Source organism: Syngnathus floridae, chromosome 9, assembly GCF_059516105.1.
Source record: "Syngnathus floridae isolate MCC-2025c chromosome 9, RoL_Sflo_1.0, whole genome shotgun sequence".
In the NCBI taxonomy this organism is placed as follows: Eukaryota; Metazoa; Chordata; class Actinopteri; order Syngnathiformes; family Syngnathidae; genus Syngnathus; species Syngnathus floridae.
In genome coordinates, this window is record NC_142421.1 from 3,386,290 (window position 1) to 3,406,116 (window position 19,827).

General features: G+C 41.4%; 2 protein-coding genes across 7 annotated transcripts; one reads left to right on the forward strand and one right to left on the reverse strand.

The window, feature by feature from the left end:
- Positions 1 to 103: 103 nt before the first annotated feature.
- On the reverse strand, positions 104 to 16,313 carry myofl (myoferlin like). 5 transcript variants are annotated; one of them, XM_088384239.1, is made up of 55 exons: positions 16,216 to 16,313; positions 15,348 to 15,403; positions 15,145 to 15,236; positions 13,407 to 13,515; positions 12,937 to 13,012; positions 12,565 to 12,734; positions 12,341 to 12,469; positions 12,205 to 12,267; positions 12,075 to 12,125; positions 11,805 to 11,835; positions 11,611 to 11,726; positions 11,357 to 11,483; positions 11,171 to 11,274; positions 11,037 to 11,105; positions 10,934 to 10,977; positions 10,779 to 10,861; positions 10,335 to 10,370; positions 9,959 to 9,994; positions 9,742 to 9,866; positions 9,542 to 9,655; positions 9,274 to 9,451; positions 8,948 to 9,072; positions 8,749 to 8,858; positions 8,497 to 8,689; positions 8,173 to 8,328; positions 7,972 to 8,103; positions 7,735 to 7,898; positions 7,009 to 7,123; positions 6,382 to 6,484; positions 6,171 to 6,307; positions 5,930 to 6,097; positions 5,381 to 5,471; positions 5,170 to 5,247; positions 4,763 to 4,944; positions 4,544 to 4,702; positions 4,326 to 4,427; positions 4,088 to 4,249; positions 3,848 to 4,013; positions 3,715 to 3,785; positions 3,630 to 3,644; positions 3,364 to 3,462; positions 3,133 to 3,261; positions 2,889 to 3,044; positions 2,740 to 2,831; positions 2,497 to 2,667; positions 2,277 to 2,425; positions 2,068 to 2,207; positions 1,912 to 2,000; positions 1,748 to 1,843; positions 1,541 to 1,682; positions 1,382 to 1,481; positions 1,120 to 1,313; positions 696 to 805; positions 468 to 615; positions 104 to 343 (listed from the first exon to the last, which is right to left on the reverse strand). In XM_088384239.1, exons 3-55 carry the CDS (start codon positions 15,198 to 15,200, stop codon positions 302 to 304), a joined length of 6,003 nt encoding a protein of 2,000 aa, XP_088240365.1. In that variant the 5' UTR covers positions 15,201 to 15,236; positions 15,348 to 15,403; positions 16,216 to 16,313; the 3' UTR covers positions 104 to 301. The 5 variants fall into 5 exon arrangements, with proteins under 5 accessions (XP_088240365.1, XP_088240364.1, XP_088240361.1 ...); XM_088384238.1 differs by having other exon boundaries at positions 16,212 to 16,305; XM_088384235.1 differs by lacking the exon at positions 16,216 to 16,313 and adding an exon at positions 15,906 to 16,065.
- A 239-nt stretch (positions 16,314 to 16,552) lies between these two features.
- Positions 16,553 to 19,787, forward strand: LOC148392942 (centrosomal protein of 55 kDa-like). Of its 2 annotated transcripts, none has more exons than XM_088384232.1 (9): positions 16,553 to 16,719; positions 17,053 to 17,089; positions 17,837 to 17,899; positions 18,098 to 18,248; positions 18,329 to 18,455; positions 18,686 to 18,833; positions 18,897 to 18,971; positions 19,133 to 19,255; positions 19,453 to 19,787. In XM_088384232.1, exons 1-9 carry the CDS (start codon positions 16,553 to 16,555, stop codon positions 19,645 to 19,647), a joined length of 1,086 nt encoding a protein of 361 aa, XP_088240358.1. In that variant the 3' UTR covers positions 19,648 to 19,787. The 2 variants fall into 2 exon arrangements, with proteins under 2 accessions (XP_088240358.1, XP_088240359.1); XM_088384233.1 differs by having other exon boundaries at positions 16,602 to 16,719; positions 18,332 to 18,455.
- Positions 19,788 to 19,827: the final 40 nt, after the last annotated feature.

The following is a 19,827-nucleotide window of genomic DNA, read 5'->3' on the forward strand; positions in this document are numbered from 1 at the left end:
TAGGTTGAGTGAATTAATTGATTACATTCCATAGGTATAAAGTTAAAATAAATTAAAAATATTTGTATATATATAAATAGTATAAAATACATTTAGAACACAATTTACAAGATCTACATATACAATTTATTTTCAAAAACGCACACACACACACGCTTTGAAATGGGCAGCAATTAATGTGCAAACGATGCAAACAGCTATGAGCGTTTATCAAGGAAAATCATGAAAATAAAAAAATAAAAATTAATTAAGGAAAATCAACTGATTCTGCATCAAAATGGTTGACAGGATTGTTTTGTGGTCACTTGGAGAAGGGCTTCACAATTTTCATGGAAACATAGTTCTGTGGAGATAAATGTAAAAATTGTTAATCATATTATACATATTTGCATAATTGTCAGTATCAAATTATGACCTCAGAACATGGTTAACATTTTGGAATAAATACAAGAAATTAGTGAACTTACAGGTAGAGAAAACAAAAGAATCCCGAAGAAGAGTAAGACCAACACCAGTAGGATCCCGATGATGAAAAGCCATCTGAATCTTCGCCATATGATGAACTTCATGGTCTTGCAAGGGTTTGTAAACCAGAAGAACGACGTGTCGGGACGGCTGGTGGATAGGGATGAGGAGACAATGGTTAGCATAGTCACAAAAATGAAAAATTAACTCATAATCGAAAAGATAGTCACTTGGGTGGCTCTAGTCTTGGGTTCATGTTGGGCTCTTCTCTGCCTTTCCCTGCCGGTCTCTCTTCCATCTCCTTCTCCTCCACGATTTCCAGTGTCATTTCTACTTTCCCCTATAAAACAGATTAATTCAACATAACATTGAAAATGTACACGCTTGAATACAAATTCAGTGTCAATCCACTCGTTCACTACTTTTATGGAACCCATCTGTTATTCACTGAAAAAATGGGACCACTTTTTTTTTTCTTTAAACCACAAGATGGCGCCAAACCGTTTGTGTAATACAAAAGCAGTGCTTTGCATGGCATCTCGCATCAACCATGAATATATAACTTAATTGAGCTCTAGAAAATTGATGGATGGACGCATCTCCTTAAATAAGACATAACAAAGTAGGCAGTTACAAATGTGGGTTCAAACATACGGCAAGGACTTTCTTCCCGTTCTGCTCAATGGCGCACGGCCACCAGCCTCGAACCGACTTTTGGGAGAAGAGTGAGTTGAAGACGGACTTCTTGGATGAGTTGGAGCCGATCATCCCGGGCAACATTTTCAAGCTGCACTTTTCCGGGGTCTTTGCAGGGGAGATTAGATTGAGTAAGTCCAGTTCAATTGAGCCTGTGGGACAAACAAACATTATAGTAAATTTTCTGACATAGACTTCCTGGGTACAAATCTTATCGTACCCAAGTAGTCATCCAAGGAGAATTTGTCATTGTCCCATATCTGTACGATCAACTTGGGAGGTATCCTAAACTCGGTCTTGTCCAGATTCCAAAAGTGCTCCTAGGAAAAACCAGGAAGTTCAATACTTGCACATTCATTTCATTCGCTCTTTCACTCACTTTTCTGGAAACCACGCACAGCTGCTCGGCGGGCAGGTAGTCGAAAGCAAAGATGAACCTCCAGTTGAAATTGCCGTCGCCGTCCAGTGATCTGTAATGAACGTCTGTCTTCTGTTTGTCCTCCTCCATTCCTGGCATCCAACTAGGACACAGTGGATAAAATGAGTAAAAACTGCATGACGCAAAAAAAAAAAAAAAACACAATACCCTTTCACATAGATATCGCTCATGTTTTCTCCCGTGATGCTTGTTTCATCCAGAGTCACTTCAGTTGTGTTCCAAACAATGGCACGCAAGAAGTACCTGTTTGAACACAATATTCACTATTTAATAACTCACTCAACACTACCACCCCCCCCTTTGTCTCCTACTTCTTGGCTTTCCGTGGAGTGATGTCAAACGGAGATCCCGGCAGACCGAGGCGTTTGGGAAAGACGTCCACCCACATTTGAATCCGCCCCTGCAGTCATGAGGAAAAGATATTTTAATCAGAACTACTGTGTAAATATTTTGCAATGTTTCCTCACCTGGGACAAGTTTGGTTGATGGGAGCTGCACAGGGTCCTGGTCTCCACATGCTCGGGTACCAAGCCCTGCTGTCGGAGGACATGCAGTGGCAGTCTCTCTCTGGCCGGGCCGAGGTGGGGGTGAGTGGGAGTGGTTTCCTCTGCAAAAGGGGGGACAAGCATTAAAAAGGAAGCTAGTTTGCTAACAATAAATCATACTGGGAATATACCAAAATCCTCCAGCCTGTATTGTTTCCCCGAAAAAGACAGAGTGCTTCCATCTCCCTCAAAGTGTGGAGGAGGAACGCCCCTAATCTTGGCCACATTCTGGAGGATCTGAGAAGGTTTCAGCTGGTCTCTCCACTGATTCATCCCAGAGCTGCAAGGAAAGGAGAACACCATTTAAGATATGCATGTTTATATTTGTAGCCCCTCCCCAAAGATACTCACACGCAATAGGTCTGCGGTATCCCACAGCAGGACCTGAAACGGGACAGCAGTCGATTCTCCAAATCGATGACGGTCTCGCCTACTTTTTCATCCCGGCTCAGTAAGTCATAGTCGTAGACTGCGATCTTCAGATCCTTGTCTTGTGGCAAAAAGCAGGACAGCTCGAACATCCTAAACAAAATGTAAGGAATGTTCAAACAGTGCGGTGTAAAAATTAGAGCAAAAAAGTTGGCGTTGACACACCTCCCGATTTCTGGATTGAGAGTGTTTGGTTGGTAGTTATCTCTGTCATCCACAGTTTTCCTCCCGAGGGAAATCTTCACGTACGGATCGCACTGAAGGAGACGGATGTCAGCTGTGTGTTCAATTCCGTCATATCGTCATCAACATACCATGCCGTTTGTGTCCTTGGGCTGCAGGTCAATGCAGCGCACCACGTAAATTCTGACCAGACACTCCTGAGGCCCGCTTTCGGGAAGCTCTCGGAATTGTCGGGGGGGAGCCTGAACGCTCGGGTCGTCGGGTAGCGGGTAGATCTTGAACGAGCCCTGAGCGTCAACAAACGTGAGTGAATCATCACAGCCTCAAAAAGAACTAGGGTGGTAACTAATTATTTGTCGATTAAGGAGTCCTCACCTTGAACTCTCCCACAACTGAAGGATCATCGTCCTCTCCGTCTGCCTTTCCTCGCGAGAGTTTGAACGTGTTGCAAAAATCAGTGAGTCCCTGAAACTCTTCCACTTGCTCCAGCTCAGAGTCATACACCTGTCGGCACAAAAAAAATTCAATTCAAGTATTCAGATAGCGAAAGGATTTGTATGAGGACGTCTTTATTGACATAATGTCTGAAAGCGATGGCGTCCTCACTTGTAACGTGTCGTATCCCTTCTTCAGGTAAGGCCCGCACTTCTCCTGCTGTCCAATAGAGGCGTAAAATTTACTCCACCAGTCGACCGCTTCCTCTTCCTGCACAATTAAAGAATTATTGAAATTAGTTTCAACTTAAAATGACTGTTTAGCCTAAAAGATTTTTTTTTTACAGTGTAGCTTAAAAATGAACATTGTGCTATTATGCTATGTTTGAAATTGCCAAGTGGGACTTTAGTTTTAAAAAAGGACAGAAAGAGACTCACCTGCTCAGTTTGAAGCTGTAATTTAAGAATGAATGAAAAGGTTAATCATAATTTTACATAAGAGTGCGAGTGCATTACAATTCACCTCAGCTTTGACAGTCGGCCTCTCCTCGATGTCGATAACAACGTCATCTTGAGCGGCCGCTATCATTGCCACTGAAATTTCAAACAGGAATGTGAAAAGTTGGTGCCGTTTGCATCCGCGTGACTTTGCCTACCTCTGGCCGACATGCAGACTTGATTGTTGACTCGATAGGGGTCGCAGCGGAAGTCCTCCAAGCAGTCGATGGTGCACTGACCCACCACCGGCTTCCTCCCGAAGGGTCTGTGGTCGATGACCTTCAGGATGATAGGGGGAGTGTACATCTCTTCTTTGGGGAGAAGCTGGAGAACAATGTCATATGAAGCGTTAAGCTAACCATGTGTTTTTTTTTCAGTATATTTTCAGGTGTTCGTACCACTTTGAGTAGCAGGACGGATCCAGGGAAGTTGGGGTTCTTCTTGAAATTCTTGATGATGGCCGTTTGAACGATCTCGCCGCCGCATTCCACAATCAAGTTGGGAGAAGCGACCGTGGCCAGCTGGTAGCTTTTCATGTTCCTCAAGCCCCAAGTCAAGACCTGCCGGTAAAAGAAAAACTTAAATTCATTGCTCATTTTAATTATCAATGTAAGTTGTAGGAGTGAACGATATGACCTCGATGGCAGTGAGTTGCACAACAGGCCTGACTCCTTGAGGAACCATGTAGAGCTTGTCCCCTCGTCGAGGAGGAGCCATAGGAAGATCTCCTTCGTTCGCCTGCAAGTCAAGAGCACTTTTAATCTTTCATAAATTTAAAAAAAACAAATCAGTAGATGCAAATTATGCTCAGCATGTCACACCAGTCAAGTAATTCATCATTGTCCAGCGTTCACCTTGTCCTTCAGTAGAAGCTCAGCCGCCAGCAGTGCTTCTCCAGCGCTGCGGCCTTTCTTGGTAACGGGGTACCATTGCAGTTTATTGCCAGAAGCGACACTGAGGTTGAGTTTGACCACAGGGGGGACCATACAGCACCCCATGGGCTCATCTTTACCCTGGAGAACATAAAACTCTTAGTCTCATCATGGTCCATGACTTTGTTTCTCAAAACACACCACTTTGTCGCTGTCGTAAAGCTCCAGGACAACGTCTGGCGGGTTGCGGGCGATGGTTTGTGGGTCTCCGTAGATTTCAACATCGTCAAAGATGAGACTCTGATCCCAGGTAGGGTTCAACGTGGCACTGATGACTTCTGTGGTCTTGCTCAGATGGAGGAATGACACGTGGGCGTACGGATCTGTACAGGAAAGTCAGTTGTGAGTCAAATGAGGACTTGCTTAGGTCCACGTGACCACTAGGGGGGGCTCAAGAGCAATTAACAATCAAAAGGGAGTATTGAGGAAGAATGTTTACATTTATTTTGTATATATTTTTTTACATACAGCATTCCAATCGTGATTTGTTGTTCTTGCACATCCTACTTGACTTGCCCAATGATTTATTTGCGTTATGGACTTATCACCTGAGAAGCTGTCCTTGTCCATGGCACAAAGATTCCTCGCCTGGTAGACATAGACTCGCAGCTGGTAAATGTAAGACCCTGAGAGGAGATTTTGCAAATGATTCACAACAATTTGGGCATGGTCTTACAATGGAACTGGTCAGGAAGTGATATATAAAAAGCACAAAGGCTTGTAATCAGTCATGTGCTTTATCGGACTCTGACTACTCACGGCTAAAGTGGCAGGAAATGGTGGGAGTGTTGGCACCAAATAGTTTGGAAGCATCCGTTTTACTGGGCTTCTCGTCGTCCACGTCAACCCCCTGGCAACATAGAACCGCGTGCAAATGAATCACCAACACAAAGAAAATGACTCAAAGTCACTCACGTTGTCGTGGCAACGACCACATGTGAAATTAAGATCTAACACTCGAGTTGTATCAAAAACAGTGATTACTCAGCGAGCGCTATTAAAGGGATATGTAATATGTAAAGGGGAAATTTGAAAATCTTTCCCCAGGGAACTGAATGGAAATTTAATGCTTACTGCAATCACACATACGATATTACCATAATTAAATAAAATGTAAAAAATTATACAGTTTGTGTGCATTCTTTGTGCAGCTAGTTCTGGCCACCAGGTGGCAGTACAATATATGCACGCTATAAAAACTACAGGCACAAGTGATTAGTACGATGCAGTGATTTTAGTTCTCTTACTCTACCTGATGTAAAACAAAACAGATTTCAAAATCAAAGTACTTTTGAAGACTTGACTCACCAGTGCGCCTTCCAGCCTGAAGATGGCGGATGCCCCGATGCGGTCCGACGGGACCATCTTCCTTCGCCAGCGTCGGCGACGGAACGTGTCGGACGAGCGCTCTTTGCGATGAAACTTCCAGCCGATGAGGGAAGAATACTCCCAGCCTTCGCCTATCTCTCGCCTCGGCTGAAGAGAAAGTCAAGAATGAGCATTTAGGCGCCTTTTTTTTCCACTCTATCGATAATCAACTGCAGCTTACATCAGCGATGGTTTTATCCGATATCTTCCTTCTGGGTCTAACGAGTCTCTTCCTACGATGGATGTGGTACATTTTTTCTGCTGCCACCCAGGTTTTGGGTTTGTCATCAGGTGGAATGGTAACTCCGTATTCCCAGCCTAGGGAACAGAAGAAAAAAACTCATTAACATATTTTTTAAACAGTGGATCCCGGCCCACACGATAGACGATACCTTTCTCGTCGACAGCTCTGTTGCTGTCAAAACTCCAGTCGTCTTCCCAAGTCCATCCGACTGGACACTCGATCTCTGAGGGGCTCTGAGCCTTTTCGCCATTCTGTAGCACACAAACAAATGACCTCAACTGCCTAATAAACATTATGCACAATATGAACTTAAACTCATTCAGTGCCAGCCCAGTTAAAATTGACATTTAACGTTTAGAACCCTCAATGGCAGAGAATGAGTTAACTGCTGTAGAAGATTACCAGTTATAAGGAGGCACGTGAACTCTACATTTTTCCCTGAGGGTCCCTTTATCCCTGAATCCCTTATTTTTAGCCTTGTGTGTCATACCATGAGTTAATCTGACCTTTAAAAACAGTAGCCTAGAGCGTCAAAGCTGATAAGAAAGGCAAGTCAAAGACAGAGCTAAGTGGTTTTAAAACATTGGCAAACAACTAAAGTCTACTGCAGACTCGTGAAAAAGACTCTGTGGGTTTGGTGGTGGGAGCGACGATATAATAGTCCAGACCAAAGTGGAAAAAAGAGAGACAAGAATTGTTCACCTGCATTATTGTCATAGTGTTGACACAATGTGTGTACATATACAGTATATATGTGTGTGTGTATATTGTGTACCACATCAGTGTAAGGCTCCCCAGCAGGTTTCCACTCTCCACCGGGGAAACGTGTTTCGTTTTGAAAAACCTCGTCGGTGAACTCTGTGTGGCCCGCGTCGGCTTCTGTCAACAGGCTGTAAAAAGCGGCAGAGGCACACGTGTTGAAAGGAGGCTTTGTGACTCAGACGGTGTGCCATGATAAACTTTTTACATTGCTGGAAGCATGACATTTTTTTCTTCATTTCCTGTGATTGTGTTAGCCGTTGGTTAGGGTGGCTGGAACGAGTGGTGAATTATGATTTATGATAATTAACAGAGGAAAGAGTTGAAAGGTGCTCATATCAAGTCACGTAGCATAACAGAATCTGGGTGGGCCGAGTGGTTTGGTATGTGGCCTAAGACCTGCAGGGTGAATGGTTCAATTGGGACCAAAAAAAAAGCTGAAAAATAGTCAGCGTATTCCGATGAGTGTTGCTCTATGGTGTATTTAAATGTGTTGCTGCTCTGCGTGTTTTGAAATTGTTGTTTGAAGGTTTATAATTAATGTAACACTAATGCTAACGTCTATTAGCTCACCTATGGCGTTTGGCATTATATGTTAGCATTACGCTAGGTGTTTAATTCAAAATTAATTTAAGTGACAAATAAAACTGAAGCATTATTTGGTGGCAGTTTAAAAACAATAACGATATAACAGGGAGCAGTATAGTACAATGACTTTTTAAAAAAAAATTGTAAGACATACCCGCGCTCAGGATCAACGAACCAGTCGTCATCCCACTCCCATCCACGCGGTGGCAGGAAGCGCTCCTTTTTCAGTTTCACTTTTCCAGTCACGTCTGAGGACTTGTGGCGACCCACCAGACCGTTGGTTCCCCATTTCCCAAACAACTGGGCCTGGTTTTCATACTATGGAGAAGGAATATGGATAAATCAGCAAGTCTACGATAGGCTATCAATGCCAAACAGAAGCCATAACTACCATTTCTGCATATACACTGAAGTTTCCCTCAGAGAAGCTGTTGAACTTCTTCTCCAACGCGGAGAGACCGAGCCACATGTTGACCCGCAGCTGAACGGGAATTTTGACGCCTTTTTTTTTATCCATCGGGTACTAAAACACATCCAGAAGTGGAGAAAATGAAGCTATGGAACACGCCGCAGCGTAATGGTGACTTGGTACCTGCATGAAGATGGTCTGCATGCGTCCGCAGTGTTTGCCACAAGCTTGTTCGCTGAAGTTGGAGTAGAGAATGCGATGAGCCGGGACACGGGCAAAAGCGACGCGCTTCTCTCCTCTCAACATCCAGATGATCACGTCGGGCATACTATTCTGAGGCTGGTGTAAGATGGTCAGAAACATTTTAAACAATGACAAAATGGCCGGCAAAATGGAACCCCCCCTCCTAAAACTTGTAAAAAGTGTATTTCAAAATCTTTAAATGTGTTTAAAATGGTAAAAACTATATTTAAAAGGTTTTTTATGTGTTCTGTCCACATTGCTGACCTCATCTGCCAGCTGTTTGATTCTGTCCAGCCAGTCTTCGATGTCACTGACAGTTGCCTTGACATCCGTGGCCTCCTCTCTCATGCAATTAGCCGCTTGTTGGAGGCTCTCCAGCGCCGCGTCACGCATGTTTTTTATCTGGAGATCCAGCGTGGTCACATGGGGCTGGCTTTCCACCTCTGGAAGCTGGAAACTGCACACAAAGTTTTTAAGGCCTTCCAAAACTGCGGACTTGATACTCCTAAAACAAACCTGTTCAAGTCCTCAAGCAAATGACTGATGAGTTTTAGCCAAATTTCAACCAGTTGGTCCTCAGCCACCTTGGACTGGATGGCCCTTTTCAAAGAAGACAGGTTGTGCTCCTTCGTAGAAATGACAAAAGGAGCGATGATGAGCGAGCGACGTTTGCCTTGACGTATTGTTACAAGTCGCTATTGTGCCTTAATCTTACGAGTCTTTCCGCAATAGAGAGAAGAATGTTGACGGCGTCCAAACGGTGGCCGATATCTTCCCAGGAGGAAGTCAGCGTTACCACGGGTTTTGTGTCCGCCCAGGGTAAGTAGTAATAGTGGTTACCTGAGGGCAGACAAAATTAGTTTGGGTTAATCAGAGGCACTTAAAACCGGTGACTGCTGACTCTTTGTAGCTCAAGACTGAATGTGATTAGTTGATTTTAAACATTGTTGCATCCCCAGTTATAAGAGGGTGTGCACACTTGTGCAACCACATGATCTCACGTGTTTATTTCTATTTTTGACATAACTCTGACGTTCGTACCGTCAAACACAGCAAAGCCGTACTGGGTGGTGGATGCCAGAGGCTTGCAGGTGGAGTCCAGCTTGTTGCCGTAGTTTCCCATGCTGACCTCGAACTGGATGGGCTCGCCCGGCTCTTGAAGCATGCAGGCACTGTGGAACACGGCGCAGAGGGAGAACTTCCTCCTACGCTGGTATTTCTGCACAAGATAGCGACACAGAAAATGAAAAGATCTCAAGGTGTACACGAAATTAAATTCTGCGTACGGTATCTGATTAAATAATCAAACCTGTGCCACCAGGACGTCATCACTGGAAATATCGTCTATGTTCTTATCCACCTTTCCATCCAGCAGAGTGGACAGCTCGACAAGGAGCCTACCCCTGTAGGCGACACCTTCGCCCTGCGAGTACAATCAAATTCCATGCAGAATTTCAAATTAAAACTCATCAAAACATCCCACGCAGAGAGATTGCTATGTTGTATTACCTTGCCAAGGTTAAGTTCCTCGTACGGGTCCGGGAGACCCGTAAACTCCCTTGGGCTACCATACAAGTTGACATAACAAGGTCCAAATGTTGGCAGGAAACCAGACTCGCTTGTTGCAGTGATTGCTGCAATGAGCACACACGCACAAAAAACAAATACGTACACACGAAGAAACATCGAAAAGCCGAGGTCTTAAAATCGGTCCTTTCTTACGTACATTCAGACGGGCTGTTGCAACGTTCACCTTGTGTGTCTGTTTGGAAATGAAACAAGACATTTAACAACTCTAATAAATTTTGAATTATTATTATTATTTTTTTACTGTTATGTCTGTTGCACAATATGTTATGACCACCACCAAGTTAGCCACGTCTTCAGGCGGGTGTGTTTGAACAAGATGAAATCAAAACTAACAGACCGATTCCCATGGAGAAGTCAGACAGGGAAAATGTGGATAAAGATAAACATCTAATTCTAACACACAGCCTTTTGGGTAATTCGGCAACACATGCATACACACACGCACGCACAAAGAGGTTTTCGAGATGAAGAGTCAAAATCTTTTTGAACCGCTCCCACAATTTCTTACGTACATTCAGACATGCTGTTGCAAAGGTCACCTTCTGTGTCTGTTTGGGAATGAAACAAGACATTAAATAACTCTAATAAAATTTAAATACAATTATGATTAGTTGGCGTGGTAATAGATTTAATTTTCTAGCATTTTCTTCTGTAAATGAAATTAAAATAAATTAAACTTCCATATTTTATTTTTGTATTTATAATTTTAATCATAATGTAGTGTTTTTTTTTTTTTTCATATATAATATTTACATTGACCTATAAATATGTATTAAAATAATATTATTATTATTAGATGCATAATTCTAAACTAAAATGCAGTTAATAATGTATTATAATCCACATTTTAATTTGATATTATTTGATGATTGTGGTTTTTCCTATTTTTTATGGTGTACTATTTTTATCTTTTAATGTATTTGGGGTTTTTTTTTATAGGAAAAGAACAATCTTACCTTCAAGCTCTCTGCCAGCGGAGGAGATCTTGCTGAGGTTCAAGTACGTTGTTCCGATGGCATCGTTCTTGCTGACTCGATCCCTGCAGACAGCACGTTGGCACGTCAACCAACAGCTGCCGTGTTACAGCGTGGGAAATGTTCTCACTTCTTACCAGTCAAACATGGTCAACTTGATGCGTTCACACATGGACGGGAACTACGGAGAACAATGGAGGTGATTAAAGATGGTCCACGACATGACGCTACATTCCGTACCTTAACTTGGAGGTGGATGACTTGATTCCATTCAGGATTTGCATTTTTCTCAATGATTCTGGTGCACAGCTAAAATGACCAAAATCCAAATTATTTTCTTGCCAAAGTGAAGGGAAACAAAACTTTTGTCTTACCTTTTTTCCAGCAAAGCTGACCTCCAAATACGGATCCACCAAGTTCTTCCTGTCTCCATCCCCGCCAAAGACTTGCTTTACCGTTTGAACAAATGCATCATCCACTAAGGCAAAAAAAAAAAAGTACAGTTCTGAAACAGATTTAATTTAAGACACTGCAAAGTACGTACTTGGCAGTTTACATACTTTGCGGCATGTCCTCTGCACGGAACACTTTGAGGCTGAGCGTGGCCCATCGCATCGTGATGCCTGCCGGCACCAGAAGATTACTTTCGACGTCATCCTGATCCTCGCTCAGCTCTCTCTTCTCAGTCTGCATGGCAGGAATAATTTCAGTGCAGTCATTTAGAATGCTAAAGTTGACAACCTCTAATGACACAAAATAATGAATTGACATAAATGAAACTTAAATTTATTTAATTTGGGTGATATACACGCACCGGCGGCTCTTCCCCAGTCACCACCACGATAATGCTGACTTTCACGTAACCTTTGGCGCCTGAGCTGGAATCATCGGGGTCACTCAGCAGCAACCATTTCCTCAGAATGGCATGACCTGAACATAGTGTTCTATTTACACATTGTATACACAGGAAGACAAAAAAAAAAAAAACATTTAGGGGCGGGGACTCACCTGGTTCATCGTAGATGAAGCCAACATCCAGCTGGGGAAGAAAAAGATTTCGTGCCACTTTTAATCAAAATAATTTTGAAGACTGCATACATTTAAAAGTTACGTTGACTTGTAAAGGTGAAATAAGTTTTTAACACTTTTTTAGCTGTTTGTTCAAAATAAATAAATACATAAAATAGATATAAAAGTAAAAATATAATAAATAAAACAAATAAATAAATTTAAAAGAATATGCAAAAGCCACCAGGAAAAAAATTCAAATTGCAATACCTTAAACTCGCCCATTAGACTGTCAGCTCTAAGGGAGAAGGAATCATAAACCTTTGAAAAAGCAATTTCATTCACGTTAGTTTGTCATTTGTCAAACGTGCTGTAATTGTAATAACAAAAAAGTACACACCCTGAGACTGATGCTCTCATCCAACAGCTCTGAAGGGAGCATGTTGACATTGTAGAAAAATATCTAAAGGAGAAGCAGAAAAAAAAAAAATGGACGATGAATACAGTCAAACAAATGCTGTCAATAACGTCAATACCTCATCGAAGAAGGGGTTATTTCCACTTCTTATCCGCGTCCGATGCGTCTGGCCGCATACGTTCACCTTCACCACCGGCTTGACATTATTGCCGGGCAGCTGTCGGCCCTCGATGACCCGAATCCGAATCTGGAAAAAGAATCATTTAAGCAGATTTTTTTTTTTTAAGTTACAGTGAGTTGGAGTTCCCAAAAAATATTTTAATTTACACTCCAAGACGATACCTGGAAATCCTGGGGCTTATTAGCCAGGGCTCTGTGCTTTTTGCGACCAATGCGGAGCGGCTTGTGGCTCGCCTTCACGCGTTGTACAGGTGTGCCCGGACCCGCCGGGCTTCCCGCATGATCTCCTACGTCCACGTCGGCATCGCCCTCGTCAGCCTCCTCGTAGGCCGCTGAGGTCCACAGTGGAATGAATAAGATCCAAAACTATACAAATTCTGCTATTGCAAATATTTTACTGCCTAGTTTTAAATGAAACATTTAAAAATTGTATTAATGCAGTTGAAATCAGAAGTGACATCTTTGTAAAAGTGGAAATGTTGATGTAGTTCTTGTATTAGATCTCATTAGACTGAAGGGAAGCTAACTTCCTACCGCTGTCCACGTGAGTTGTGTCGCCATCAGCCGCTTCCCCGGGTGGTTCATAGCCAATGAGCAAATTAATAGTTGCCTGAAAAATAAGAGACAAAATTATTATATTTACCATAATATGCAGAAAGGTTGATTTCACTAAAAAGAGCCTTTGGTGTCCTCGTGTCCACGCTGATGTGATGGGGTAACTGCACCCCTTTTGTTATTCTTCACGAGAGGTTGAAAGAGTGCAGAATATTTAAACTTGTGTTTTGGAATGTTCGTAAAATTTTGTGTGTCTTTAAAGAGCGGGGCCGTGTGACATCAGCGTGTGAGCGTCTGGGCGTGAGCTGTGACTGACAGCAGCTCCAGCTTAAGTGTGTTCGGTTGACCTATTTCCGGTTCGGCATTCCCGAATTCACCTTTTTGTGGATTTTGTTCTTCATGGAAAAATGGACAGGTTTGTTTTTGTTGGTTTTAAAAATATGATTTACCCCAATTGGCTGCTGCTTCTCATTGCTCAAGGGCACATTCTTGGATGGGAGTGATCTCGTGTGGCCACCGGCCAAGTCCCTCAGTGAGATTTTCGCAGAGCCTATGAACCTGAAATGCAAGTGAGAAATTCAACATGAATCTTTACAGTTAATCATTTGTTTTCGTGCAAAAAGTGTGCTGGCAAAAGTCAAGCATTGGAGGAACTGTGTGACTAATTGTTCGAAACCATGTAGGGGGGTGGACTGCTTCCACTTCCCCATTCCACTTCTTCACCTTTGTGTGTGGTAATTTAAACATAATGGATTGCAAAATGGGATTTTTTTATTTTGAGAAAAGTTCCAATTTTGCAGAGCTCAGGAAAAATTGCCCGAGCAACAAAAGAGTTTTTTAATTATAGGGTGAGCTTTTTCTTAAATGTGTTCTATTTAATTAATTGTTTATGAATGAAATAAATCAACAATGACAAAAAACAATGGATATTTTCACTATAATTCTAGATTGTTTTTAGTTTTATGAACCAATTACGCAATTTCAATTATAAATAATAGTTTGTTTCATTTCATGAAATGATTTTGTGTATAATATGTAAAAAACATTCTTGGGCTGATGGAAACTGGCATGAGAACGGACAAAAGATGGAAATAATTAGAACGTGCCACAGGCACGTTATTTTCCATGCCCGTGTGTTTTTCTCTCAACAACTTCAACACATCACACAGGTTATAAAGTCACTTTCTCTTTGAAAGCAGATGTGAGAACAAATGGGATGTTTTGCATATGAGATGAATGTGCGGAACCCACAAAAGTTTCAACCCTCAACATCTAGCAACAGCTCAGCATTCAGCAAATCACAGCTGTGCCAATATGACAAGTCACGGCAGGCATTCTTCTTGCTCAACCCACCGTCATGCAGCCAGAGCGTGTGGTCACGGAAAAATATCCAAGCGCATGGCTGTCACAGACAGACAAAAATTCTTTTTACGATAGTTTTCTACCTTCCCCCCTATCTGCACTGCACAAACCACCAAATTACAGTTTTCTGAAGTAAATAGTGCACGTTTTAAACCGATTGTGACGATGGTGTGGCTTCCTGTGAGAGGATGTTTATAAAGAGCAGTGAAGTGGCCTTTTAAGGCAACATTCCTTACCAGCAAAGTGATGAGGGCCACAATGCTTTTTTTTTTTTTTTCTCGACAAGCCTGAACTTAACACAGATGTTGAAACGCATTAGGAAAAAAAAATACAGTCGTTCATGATGACAGCAAGCCTACACGGACTATCATACGTTTGTATACTGTGGTTAAAGTGGCTGTTTCCCGTGTCAACACTTTCATTTTAGTTTTTATAGTGATGGCTAAATGTTTTTGGTTGCATTCATTTTTAGAATTGGCATCACTTGAGGGTGATTGGAATCGTCTTACTTGTGATGAATTTAAAAGGACTGAGATGAGCTATTTCAACTGACTGCCAATCAGTCAAGTATATTGTGCTCACTCCCACAACGGCGCAAACGGCACTGAGGGCAAGTCAGTGGATTGGATGAAACGGTTTTAAAAAGATTACAAAAAAGAAAAATCCTGTTTGATGGAATGCAATCACAATAGCTGATGTGATTACACTTGTTTTAATTTGTATTTTTTTGTATTAGGTCCTACATCTATAAAGATACACTGCTAATTTCATTTCATTCTTTAAAATGTTTAAAAAGTTTTACGTAACAACTTAACAATCACGTACTTGTGATGGCCGATAGTTTCATAGTCTTTCACAACCACGTCAATGAATGAAGACATGTCCAAGGCTAATCCCTTTAAATCAAACTCCAGTCCCTGCAATGAGAGAAAAAAAAAAAAAGGTAGAATTTGGTGGTTTCCTAGATGACAAGTCAACAGTTCTTTTTTCACGATGAGTGTCGCACGGCTGGCATGAACTGCACTCACCTCATTCCACACGGGATTTAGCTCATTGTCAACAGCTTTGGTTTTCTTCTTTTCACCTAAAATCACAAAGGTAACCTTGTTGTACAAACAACAGTGACATTGCAGCAATATGTAACTGTTAAAATAACAATCAAAAAAGTATTAAAGATTAAAAGCAAGGATATGGAACTTTTACGTTAAATACAATTGAATTGTACTTGGGAAGTTATTCTTTTATGTACCACTAGAGGGAGCCCACGTGCAAATAGATACGCATTCCATATTTTGCTAATCACTCATCGAATTATCACAGTGGCCAAATAGGATTTAATAAATTACCTAATCATGGTCACAATGTTCGCTCTGATGCACAAACGCCATTAATTTCCAATAATGGTAACTAAAGGCTGATTTTGCAATATCTAATCATTACACAATCCTACATAAACGTCATAAATGCATATAATAAAGGTGTCTAAAAGATCTGCTGAGAAAAAAAAACACTTTAAAATGTACGATCAAATAATATGTTGTTGAAATACCACCTTCAACTTTGTAAAAACGTTCATAGTATCTCACCTCTGAATATAACAGAAACAATTGGATCAGGGTTGCCCAGTATCTTTTTGGGGATCCCGTAGGCAGACTCAACAATTACCCGCAACATATTTGATAGTTAGTCCAAAATGTATTCTCAGAAAAAGGGGACCGTATTCCTTAGTGTCGAGTCAGAGGAGAACTGAAAAAGTGAGGAGAGACGAGTGGCAACAGGAGGAGGAGAAAAAGGCGGAGGGCGACCTCAATTGTATTGTAAAAATTAGTACAGTACTTTCTAGTTTTGCTGTATTTATTTACTTTATAACTGAAGTATCTACTTTTACTTACGTACAGCATGAGCACTGTCACCTCCTCTTCGATAAAATACTACAAAATAATAATAATAAAATCAACATACTCTCATTTCCCGTTTTTAAATACATATTTTGCTACGCCTTTACAGCAACTACAATTCTTTCGCGCCTCCCAGTGGTGAGGAAACAGTGCTGTGTTCCTGTACCAAGGAAATATGAATACTTCTGATACTTGAAGTGATAAAGTGCACATTAATCTCCTAATTTCCGTAAGATTCACATGTATAAATGATTTTAGTTACAAATATCACTAAATAGTTTATTTTCATATTCGTGAATGAACTTACTGAATACATGAAGTTTTAAAATTCGAGGATGAAAATGAGACCCCGTATTAAGCTAATATTTCCGATGTTCCCCGAAGGCGTCTTTGTCTTCCAAACCATCCAGCTTTGGGAGCGAACATTACTTTTATTGAAAATTATCTCTCTAAAACAGACCGTAGCTCCTCAAAATATTAAATACATCGTATCTTGTAACAGGTAACTTCATTTTTTGTTGTATTACGGGAGCAATGCATGCATATAACCACGTGCGCTTTTTTTGAACGAACACAAGTTTTCGTTTATGCTAACTACGATTTTTTTTCACGCAGCAAAGTCGTATTAACATTCAATTTTCCGATTATTCTTTGATGTACTCTTGTAAATTATTCAAAAAGCATTAACTATAGTTATAACGTCGGTTGTACATTGGAAGTGTGCTAAAATGGTGTGCTTATGCTAATTGTAATTAAAACTACTTTTCATCTTTAATTTCCGCCTAATGATAAAACTAAGGCAATTACTTTTAAAAAATCCAAATTCATTTTGCAGGATTCTGGAAGAAATGGACCCCGTGTCTTCTAAACAGGTATAGTCAATAGAAATCAACCTGACAAATAAATTCAATGGGAAAAAAATGATTAGCAGAGTTCATCGGCGTGACAGACATTGAGTTGTCAATTGTTTCAGATAAGCACTTGTGTCAAATCAGTTTGACCTACAAAGGCACATGACGTGATCATTGGCCTACATCGAACAAAACACTCAAGAGGCCCCGTGTAATGATGCATTCTTGCGTTTGAATTGATTAACTATCCAGCCAAGTATGTCGACTCATTTTCATGTAACAAACAGCTAATAGCTGTGAGACTGTCCTCCTGTAATGGTGGTCATTGCTTCCATATTACAAAAATATCCACATTAAGGTTAATTAGTTGACAAATCTGTATTCCCCGTCGCTGTGAATTTGGATGGTTGATTGTCTGACGAGCTCTATTTATTTCTGAATCTGACCTGTTTTACTGTTCTGCCGGTTTACGCCACTAGATGGCAGCAAAAAGACATTATAGAGGAACATGATTGGGGTAGGAAAACCATTAAGTGCTAAAATGGCTGATAAAACTGTCCGTTTTAATCTTACAAAGTATACTTAATATTTTGGAAATACACTGTAACTTCATGCACAGTTTGAATATCAATTGTGCTTACGCATACTACCAAATAATAAAGATTCGTTTAAAATCTATTCAATATGAGTGAAAGGGGAAAAATGTATGCTGAATGGTTCAATCTTTTTTTTTTTTTTTTTCAATAAATGTCTTAATTTCTGTTTTAGGACAACGCTTCAAATGAGCAGTTCTCCAGTGATGTTGCAGAGCTCCAAAAGCGCCTCAAAGATGTCGGTAACATTTTGCTCTAAATCCCGTGAAGGAAACCTAATAATGATAAACATTTTGTCATCTTAATATAATTGCCCAAGGTGGCACTGTAGCCAAGTGCACATATGCACACTCGTTGCTGATTCTTTGTTCCTTGGGGGGCTTATTATTTCCTCGTCTGCCTCACTGCCTTTCTATTATGTGCTTCTCCAACCAAGGCCTTGGCCGCCAACCAGCAGTGGCTGGCTTACAACCAGCAGAGAGAGGCCTACGTGAGGACAGTCTTGGACAGAATGCTATGGCTGGACAGCCAGCTGGACCAGGCCGTCCGGGCCCAGTTCACGCAGCACAATAAGGAGCATTCAGAGGGTAAGACACAAGGCGGCGTGTTACCAAAGGCACAACAACAACAACGAGATTTGTTAAGACGTTTGTGTCCCTGCTTCCAGCAGACGAGAGAATAAGCCAGATGAAGCAGCACTTTGAAAGCCTTCTGGCGATTGGTCGAGACAACCTGGCGATACTGAAGCGGCAGCTCGACGTCACCCTTCAAAACCTGGCAGATGCTAAAAATAGGTTAAATTAATGAAACTAATTAATAATTTAGAATACAAAGTGGATTTTTTTTCACATTAGTCAATCGCACTGAAACTAATAGATTAAAATCTTATTTTATCCCTCCTTTTTTTTTTTTACTGACATCCTTTCCTCCTCCCTCAGTCCTACTTTTCAGATTAAACTACTGAATTAAAATTAGTTTTCCAGCATATTCAGGTTCACTGAGATGCGCCTCTGTGATTGCAAAGGTATGAGAAAAAAGAGCTGGAGGCAAGTGAGCTCAAGCAGCAACTCGAGCGCTCTTCTGAGGAGAAAGAGCTGGTGATGGATGAGGTGAGAGCGCTTCAGTGGAGACTGGATGAGGAGAAGGATCGCACCGCCAAATTGGAAGAGCGGGTACACTAGAACCTCGACCAGAGCTATTTATGCCCGAGTCGCTTAAATTGATTGTTGTCTCAGTCTTCTGTCGTTCAGATGTCCTTGGTAAAGTGTCACAATGCTAGCCAGGACAAGATCGCTGACCTGGAGCGACAGGTATGACACCTTACATGACATTTATTAACACAATCTGATTTTGAAAAATCCCTTTACTTGGTATTTGGAAACCAGGAGCTGCGTAATGTCACTCCTATTTGCTTCAAGCTAAGTATGAAAGTAAACCAAGAACTTTGCCCACTTTTGTGTATTGCTTTTAGGTCCATACTTCCTCCCTGGAGCTTGAGGACGAGATGGAGAACTGTTCATATTTGAAGACACAGCTGATCAAACTTCTCAATATGCTGCGAAGACGCGACGACCAACTGGCATACTATGAAAAGGTTTGTGACAATGGTTTGACACAAATACTATATACATGCTGGAACGAATTAATGGCATTTCAATTAATCTCAATGGAGAGAACCGATTCGACTTGCACGCAACCTGAGTTTAATCAGCAAACAAAAGACAAAATGGAATCAGGGATGGAACCGAAAGCTTCTGGCTTGTATTTGATATATCTGATCTCTTTGAACAGAGAAAGCAACAGGAGAAAGACTACAAGGAGGAGGACGACGAGCCCATCTATGAAGAAATGAGACCCTGCGGGTCGTCGTCACCCAATGACAGCAGCTCAGATAAGAGCTCCCTGGAGTGCCCCGTCTGTGGGATCCAGTGTCCTGTCAGTAAGTACCGGCAGATGATGGACCACCTGGAAGTCTGTCTGAACTAAACTAAACCGAAAAACACCGTGAGGTCTCTAATTGTTCACGTTAGGAGTTGTTCGCGTTAAAATATGTATTCAAGATCTTCTCGTGTTCTCATGTACGTTTTGATGAATTTAAATCATTAAAAAAATGGATTTATGTGACACTGTTGGTTCTAGCCCCTCTGCTATTCCTCACACTGATTA

Excerpts from the sequence above, each read along its gene's own strand:
- myofl (XM_088384235.1), bottom strand. The coding sequence starts at position 15,993 with ATGTTGCGGGTAATTGTTGAGTCTGCCTACGGGATCCCCAAAAAGATA. Across the intron at positions 12,470-12,564 it reads ATAAGCCCCAGGATTTCCAG|ATTCGGATTCGGGTCATCGA; the intron begins GTATCGTCTTGG and ends TTCTTTTTCCAG. Across the intron at positions 11,727-11,804 it reads CTTCATCTACGATGAACCAG|GTCATGCCATTCTGAGGAAA; the intron begins GTGAGTCCCCGC and ends CACTATGTTCAG.
- LOC148392942 (XM_088384232.1), top strand. The coding sequence starts at position 16,553 with ATGAAAATGAGACCCCGTATTAAGCTAATATTTCCGATGTTCCCCGAA. Across the intron at positions 18,249-18,328 it reads CAATAAGGAGCATTCAGAGG|CAGACGAGAGAATAAGCCAG; the intron begins GTAAGACACAAG and ends CCCTGCTTCCAG. Across the intron at positions 18,972-19,132 it reads TCGCTGACCTGGAGCGACAG|GTCCATACTTCCTCCCTGGA; the intron begins GTATGACACCTT and ends TATTGCTTTTAG.